Source organism: Agrilus planipennis, unplaced genomic scaffold (genome assembly GCF_000699045.2).
Source record: "Agrilus planipennis isolate EAB-ADULT unplaced genomic scaffold, Apla_2.0 scaffold267, whole genome shotgun sequence".
NCBI lineage: Eukaryota > Metazoa > Arthropoda > Insecta > Coleoptera > Buprestidae > Agrilus > Agrilus planipennis.
The window spans coordinates 223,590-231,927 of NW_020439058.1; the positions used below are offsets into that span (position 1 = coordinate 223,590).

The window sequence follows — 8,338 nt, forward strand, 5'->3', positions numbered from 1 at the left end:
GAGGGGTAGAGGTAGACCTAGATTAGATTACTCTTCGCAAATAGTTAAGGATGTGGGCTGTTCTAGTTTTAGGGAAATGCGAAGTTTAGCTCAGGATAGGAAAGAGTGGAGGTACGTGTCCAACCTGTCTTAGGACTGATGACCTTAAATAGCTAGTAAATTTATTTCTGCTGGGATATCATTTTTACAAATTCGGGTCCAAATTGTAATTTTTATTATTTTCGCTTACGAAGCAATAGGTTAATGGGATAAATTGTAAATATCGCTTAATATTCAGATAAATTTTCCTTCTTTATTTTCTCCAAGTAAGACTATTTGGTATAAAAAAGAAAGTTGTCTTTAATGGTGTAAAATTTTAATATCAATTCTACTTTCATTCTTATAAGAAATTATATGTTCACTTAACTAAGTTAAAAAATGTCATTGTATAGCATGATCATAAATCTGCTTGAATATCAAATTGCATAAATGTCCAGTTTCACTGTTTTCCATACGACATGAACAATAGAAATATAAAGTGGTTTTCCACCTACTTTACAATAAGACTGTCAATGTTGACTGCAATTAATCATATGTTCAACTTTCTTTTACTTTCATAGCAATCTGTCAACTCATTTATGTGCTATAATTTATATTCTTTTGAATGAGAGCAAGGTCTTTTGAATAGCAATGCTATAAAGACGATGTAATTATACAAATGTACTTATAACAAGTACATATATTCCGGTATTCCACAAAATATTTTATTAATTCATCATCATGATCATTCCTAAGACTGGTTGGACACGTGCCTTCACTTCTTCCTATCCTGAGCTAATCTTCACATTTCCTTAAAACTAGAACATCTAATCAATCTAGGTCTACCTCTACTCTCCTTAACTCCTGTTTTTGCATCTAATATGTCTAGATGTCCTACCAACTATTTTGTATTGACTTCCATGGAGTTCTCGGTTCCCCTATTCTTTCTAATACCTCTTCATTTCTAACCTTCCTTACCCACGATATCCTCATCATTCGCTGGTAACACCACATTTCAAACGCCTCTAACCTTTTCTTTTCCGCCGCGCCCACTGTCCACGTTTCGCTCCCGTACAGCGCCGCGCTCCATACATACACCCTTAACAACCTTTTTCGAATTTCTAAAGTAATCGTTCGCGAACATAGAAGTAACTTCTTTTTATTCAAGGCGACTCGACTCTGCACTATCCTCTGCTTTATATCCCTACTACTCCTTCCGTCCTAACTTATCAGACTTCCTAGATACCCAAAATCAGCCACTTCTTCTAATCTTTCGTCTCTTATCTTTACATTCGCTCTTTCCCTACTTTTTCTTTCTATGCAAACCACTATTTTTGTTTTACTTTTATTTATACAATACATACAATACTGTTTTGTCAATATCGCTTCCATTGTATTTAAAGCTATCTCTAACTCCTCATGCAAAAAAAAAATAAAGAAACGACCAATCGAGTAAGGATTTAAGTTTTAAATTTCAAATATCTAAATTTAAATGATTGATATAATTTCGGTTGAATATCCAATAGACTCGTAATGAAATGATTCTCCTTGTACCATAAGTTGTATGCTCCTTTTAGTTAACAGTAATTATTGGTTATCACAGCTATTTTTGAACAGATAATGATCGAGTATCAACTGTTTATAATGTGACTTCGAAAAATTAATAAGTTCAATTAAACAGTAGGATGAACATTTAAAAATAATTGTACACTTCCATATTTTCCTAGCGGAATATCTAATAATTAATATACTTTCTCGTATGCAATTACATTTGAAAATTAATTTCTGTCTTTTTAATTATGGTAAGCATGAGGCCAAATAAATCTGAAATAAACATTAGGTATTTAATGTTTAGGTGAAGTATTGAATGATGAAGGAGCATCAAATTATAACTACCAATTTTAGGTAGTAAAAATTGAATTTATTAGCTATTAAGGCTTATTTATTGCCTGGAAAATAACTCGCCGAATAACGTTAGATCGATGTAACGGTGATATCAGTTTTGGTAGTGCGTTTATTGAAGTAAAAAGTAGAAGTAGGTGACGATTTTTCAAACAGTTTGCAGGAAACTCGGGTTTATTTAAAACTTTTACGTATGTATGAGTAAATGCAGTTCTCGTAACATCGCGTGTTAGCAATAAAATTTATGAGCAGTTATTTTGGCATCTTTTATTGCATTACTTATACAGAAAAAAGGAGTGGTATAGATATAGAATATTCTAAATAGGTGTCGAACAAATGAACTATCGCCTGACCAGGACCAGGTCACAAGTAATCCTGCATTATTTGAAAATGTACATAATAATAAATAAACTGTAATATTCAATATTATAGGTTGTCAGTTCAAATACTGATTAGACACGCACTTTAATTTCATTTTATTGTGAGCTGACCTTCGCATTTCCTTAAAGCTAGAAGATACACACCCCTAACTATCTGAGAACAGAAATCTAATCTAGTTCTATACTTCGTTTACTTTCTGTAGCGATGTGACTTTCAGTTTGACCGGCGCAAAGTAGAAAAGAACAGCACTAGGAAAGGAAGGAGACAACTCTCGGTCAAACTCTTAACCGGCGAAGAGCGTATAATCCGTACAGTACTGCACGGAAAAATTAACCACATTATCCACTACAATTCCATTACTCAAATGTGCTGTTATTGGTACCATTTATTACTGAAAATATCAACAAGATGTTTATTTATATTTGAAAACATATTAAAGACTTTAACGCTTGTTTTCAACTCACACTACTATTCGTGATTGAACAAAACTTTTGGCAGGTACTGTATGTAAAAGTATGCTTAATGAACAAGAGTCGAAAGTATAATGAGTTTTTTCTAACTACATACTGTTTTTACTTCTAATATGTAATATGACCCTATCATAAATAACCATTCTTGTCTTAGATATTCTACAAATCCTATCTCTGTTTTTTCTTACTGATTTCCAATCTTTTGGTTTCTTACTCTTTCTAATTTTCCTTATTTAAAACCTTTTATAACTACGGTATCAAAATCACCCGCTTGTGTATCTCAAACGCTTCTAATTTTTCTTTTTACGCCGTGTCTACCGTCCACGTTTCGCACCCGTAGAGTATAAATACACTCCAATATACACTTCTAACAATCTTTTTCGATTTTCTAAATTAACCTTCCACTTTGAAACGTCAACTTCGAGCAAACATACGAAAACGTCACTTTTGGTGAATATACGAAAACGTTACTTTTTGATAAATATACGCAAACTTCCCTTTCGGGTAAGTATTTGTTAACAATGACTTTTTTTTTAGGTTAGGTTATCGACGAGGGCAAGGCCACGTGGCCGAGCTGTAAGTGACGAGATACGGCTGGAATAAACGTTCCATTGAGGACGTTACACAGACTGCGATTCCCATGAACGTTTACAGAACTTTAGACATTCCAAATAGTGATTCGAGATAGAAGACGAGAATGTTGTTTTCGTCAAATTAACTAGAATATTGTTAGCGATCACCCTATATATTACGATATACTGTGAATTATGACTCTCCGAAATGAAAACGTTAATATGTATAGACGACATAACCGGGACAAAGACAGTTAATGTACATGTGTGTGTGATAGAAACGATTTGATTAAATTGTTATACTATTCTTCTAACAATATGTAATTCCTAATAATGAAAATTCTAAGAAAAAATGTTAAGGACGCTACGAAGGAATGTGGAATAAATGAATTTTATCAGCATTTTGTGCAGCAGATTTTTTTAGAAGGCAGGTTACACCACTCAAATTTTTGAAAATTTATCAATTTGCATAATTTAGTGAGAAGCCTTGGGAGGTGTTAGGTTTTATTAAAAAAAATTGAGAGTTCGATTAGTTTATCTTCATATAGACATGGTTCAAAACGTATATTCTACGTGATACAAAATACATACTTTCACTCGTGCGACTAAAACGAAAAAATTTCGACAAATAAATGTACATATTCTATGGTCAATGGACAATTTGCCCTACTTGTACTGGTAGAAGAAGAAGTCAAAGAAAAGCTGCCTCTGATCATAAGAGTATGAACGTATGCCTATGTACGTTACCACTACATATTTTATATTTGCACTATATCTGCGAAAGGAATAATTTACTTTTAACTGATACTAGAAAGTTATTATTGACTCACCTGTATTGTTATTATCGCGTCAGTGTATTGGATGCCATCGCTTGCTCTGACCGACAGCTTGTACAATTCCTTCGTTTCTCTATCCAGTGGTTCGGCAAGTTTGAGCACACCGGTCGATTTATTGAGCGAAAAATGGCCTTCGTGTCCTGGCAGGAGTGTGTACTCCAATGTGCCGATAGTGTCAGGATCATCGGCACTAATTGTGGACACCGGCTGACCTGGACTTAAGTCTTCCGATACGGAGAATTTGAGAGAGGTTTCTTTGAAAGAAGGCGGACTGTCGTTTTTATCCAATACCGTTATTCGAACCTGCAAGAGATACATGAGCTTGTTATTTGTATGAATTAATTAGGTTCGATTGCGAAATAAATAATATAAAAGAAACATGGGCTTTTAAGGAACTTATCGGTTAACGAACGTCGATAAGTAGGTGAGTGAAGGAACACAGAGTAATTACATAAATTGATGTAGGAAGTAGGAAGTAATAAACATTGTATAGTTTGTACCGTGACTGGAAGAACACGCCACATTTTCTTTTATTTAATTGATTATTAATCCTTTTCAACATTACTTTATTTTAAACAAAGACTTCGCACTATCTCATTTTTGATCTTTTATTCAACTTTAACTTGAACCAGTAGGAATATCTAATAGATATACAATCATACTCACATATATCCTTTAACTTTAACGCCCCACTAGCAAATCAGTAATTAATGAGACGCAGTGCTTACTTCCTTTTTATAAATTTTACCAGTAGCATTTGTAATACGTTTATTCGTGAGAACGCAAAAGGATTTTATACATCGATTTACATATTTAAAAGGATAAACTGACTGACTGAATGATATATCAACACACAATCCAAGCCTCTGGATCTAATGACCTGAAATTTTGCATAGACATCTACTATATATATAAAAAAGAATTAGTTACACTATTTATAACTCAAGAGCGGCTGAACCGATTTGGCTGAAAATTGGTGGGGAGGTAGCTTAGAACCAGGAGACGGACATAGGATACTTTTTATCCCGTTCCCGTGGAAAAAAAAACGTGCTATAAGAAAACGCAACTGACATGGAATGACAAAACGCAACTGACGGCAAAACGAAAAATTTATCAGCCAAAACATCAATCTAGCGGTTCATTTGTTGAAAATGGTATAACAAAACGCAATTGACATGAAATAACAAAACGCAACTGACATTAAAAAGTAATGTTGTCTATGGTTAAGTATGGTGTTTTGTTTATAATCAGATTTACCTGAAACTTGACTTTAATACTTTTTCATATAAAATTAGTGACATACATACCTATTTCAACATTTTACAAAATTCTACCTCTTTAGGAAGCTGAAAGGGGTTTGTAAAGATTGCATGTTTGTTTTTGGTTCTTTTTCTTTGAAACTGGTTAAAAAATTCAATCTCTGTTGGGGGGATGAGTGGTGAAAAGGTGTTGCGATGTTTAAATGGACCATATATTATTTGTGATCAAATTTACTTGAAACTTAGTCTTGATGGTCTCTCATTTAATTTCTGAAAGACTTATCTCGACATTTTATTTTTAAAAATCAACCCTTAAGGATGAAATGTTGTTGCTACCTTTGTATTTGAAATCTAAGATGGCGACATTACATAAAATTAGGACGTTGTAAGGGTGAATTGGGAGTTAAAAGGTTTTATGGAGAAACAATATTAATTTCTGCGAGCGAATCCGAGGAGAATAGCTAGTTTTTCTTATACAATGCAAAAGAGCACTACGAAAGGATTATTTATAATTCAATCCCTAAAGAGGTGTAAAGAAGGTTCAAAGTTTCATGTACTTATTGATTAAGGCACAGCCGAAACTATTGAGTCGGCAGCTTGAAATTTTACGCAAACGTTCCTTATACTACGGTATTATCCACCTTAAAATGAGTCTCCAAAATACCACCCCTAAAGGTCTAAAATGGGCGCTGGGGTATAATCAAAGCAGACGAAGTCGCGAAAACTAGTGTGATACGTCTGTACGTAAAGTGCGTTAGCCTTTGGTCCAGTGATGCGTACCAAATGGTTCCTATAAAAATGAAGCTATAAATAATAAGAGCCAATCATGAAAGAAGAAAATGGTCGATGTAAGAAGGAATATGCCGCCCACCATACCCATATATCACGGTATTTGTGGTCTGACCTCGTTTCACCTTCGGTTATTCTGCATTTTGTAAACGCCGTGTCGAAGAAATTCTAACAGATGCTACATATGAAACAAATTCACGTAATTTCTGCTATTTTTGATAAAGTTTATTAGAAAGCATAACTGTTTATATTTAATAAATGTTTGTTTGTTAAACATTCACACTGTATACATATGAGAAATTGAAAGACTTGAATTCGCAAAGGTAAATTACTTTGGCAGTCCACCTTTGAAATCAGGAAAGAAAAACGTTATAGTAAGTGTTTAGTAAATACGACAAATGGCGCTGTAAACGCCATCTGTAGTACAATGCTAGATTTTAGGATTACGTATGCTTCAGCAAGGTCCATTTAAATATATGGATATCTACTTGCTGAAAACGAATCCCGGCGTAGCTCACCTCCACGTGGTAGACACGTTACCATAATCGTATAAAATAATTCGAAGTGGTCTGTATTCTGTCGAAACTGCCAGACACTGATCGCGATTTCGATCTTTTTGGATCTCATCAACGCGTCCTTGCTGAAGCATACGTAATCCTAAAGTGTAGCATTGTACTACAGATGGCGTCTACAGCGCCATTTGTCGTATTTTCTAAAACGCGCTGTTAAGGCAGCAGGTAAAAGTTGGTCTGTATTCTGTCGGAGCTGCCTGCGACGCGCTGATGAGATCCAAAAAGATCGAAATCACGATCCGTGTCTGGCAGTTTCGACAGAATACAGATCACTTCGAATTATTTTATTTAAGTGTATAGTGCTAATAATTATCTGTATTTTTATTCAAAAACAAATTTGTGATAATTAGGGGTGAGTATTCCTTTTAATTTTTAATTTTCTGTATTTGCTTAAACTNGAAAGTGATTAAACAAATTGTTCACAAAAGTGAATTTCGACCACTCAAAGCAATGGTGCTGAAAGTTTCGAGCTCACAGTGACTATATAGGGGGGGAACTTGTTTTTATAATGTAAATATGCGGTAATTTCAGAACATGTAAGAAACAACAAAAAGATCATACGCTCTAATATTTGGGAACGCATTTTCTAAGCAAAATCATATTTGGTTGCTGGCAACAGTTAAAATACAAAACTAACGTCAATTATAAAAAATGCACAATATTTGTCTCTTAGGTACCTATATTATTTGTATACAACAAAATGGTAATCTTAAACAAAAATAGGATTTACTTATTTTTTGGTGTCATTTAAATTATGTTTCTGTTTTAAGTAAATTAACGTGTATGTAATAAAGTCAGTGATATTGGTTTTGCACTTGGGTAGCCGACTACACAAGAACGGCCCTTATTATAATTTTAGAATTTCACTGAAATTGTTACATGACAGAAACGGTTTTGATGCATTAAAATACCTTGGTATTGTAAAATTATATATTTTTCATTACAAATTNGGGAAAAACATATTTCGCCCAAATGTTCGGGATTTTTGCAGTGTTTATCAGACGTCGGCAATTTAGGTGATGGCAATCCTATGCTAATCCAATACAGTATGTGTCATTTCTCAATCCAGATTGCATACTTTTGTTTTAATCGTTAATCACGATGATGGTAAAATTGTAGGAAGGTAATTTTAAATGGAAAAAAATTAGGTACTTTGTAAGAAACTTTTTACCACTGACCGCATAAACGATAATATGCAGGTAGTAGTCTGGTTTGGTGGTTTTGTTGAGGTGGAGAAACGAACTAACTAACGGCTCCAATGTACAATGTCATCGACGTTTCGTTGCGTTCGAGTTTTGTGTCGTTGTGTGAGCCAGAACTCGTTTCGAACGAGCAACAAATAAAGTCAATTACCGATTAATTTATTAAATAGGCTGGAAAAAGTTCATCAGCGCGCTCGGCGCTTCTCCGACAAGAAACACAAAAATGAGAATTGGACAACATTTAACATAAATACAATATAACTGCCGCGGATGGAATAAATTAAAAGTTGCCTGGACCGACCGCCAGAAAAACGAATTCCGAACGTTAGCCGGTGGA

General features: G+C 34.2%; 1 protein-coding gene across 1 annotated transcript in view; it reads right to left on the reverse strand.

The window, feature by feature from the left end:
- LOC108740069 (cadherin-related tumor suppressor-like) overlaps positions 1–4,576 on the reverse strand; it is a 47,454-nt gene extending 42,878 nt beyond the window's left edge. Inside the window, exon 1 of the mRNA XM_025977076.1 lies at positions 4,174–4,576. Within this exon, the coding sequence (XP_025832861.1) occupies positions 4,174–4,497 (324 nt within the window). The 5' untranslated portion in view covers positions 4,498–4,576. The remainder of the gene's footprint in view (positions 1–4,173) is intronic.
- Positions 4,577–8,338: the final 3,762 nt, after the last annotated feature.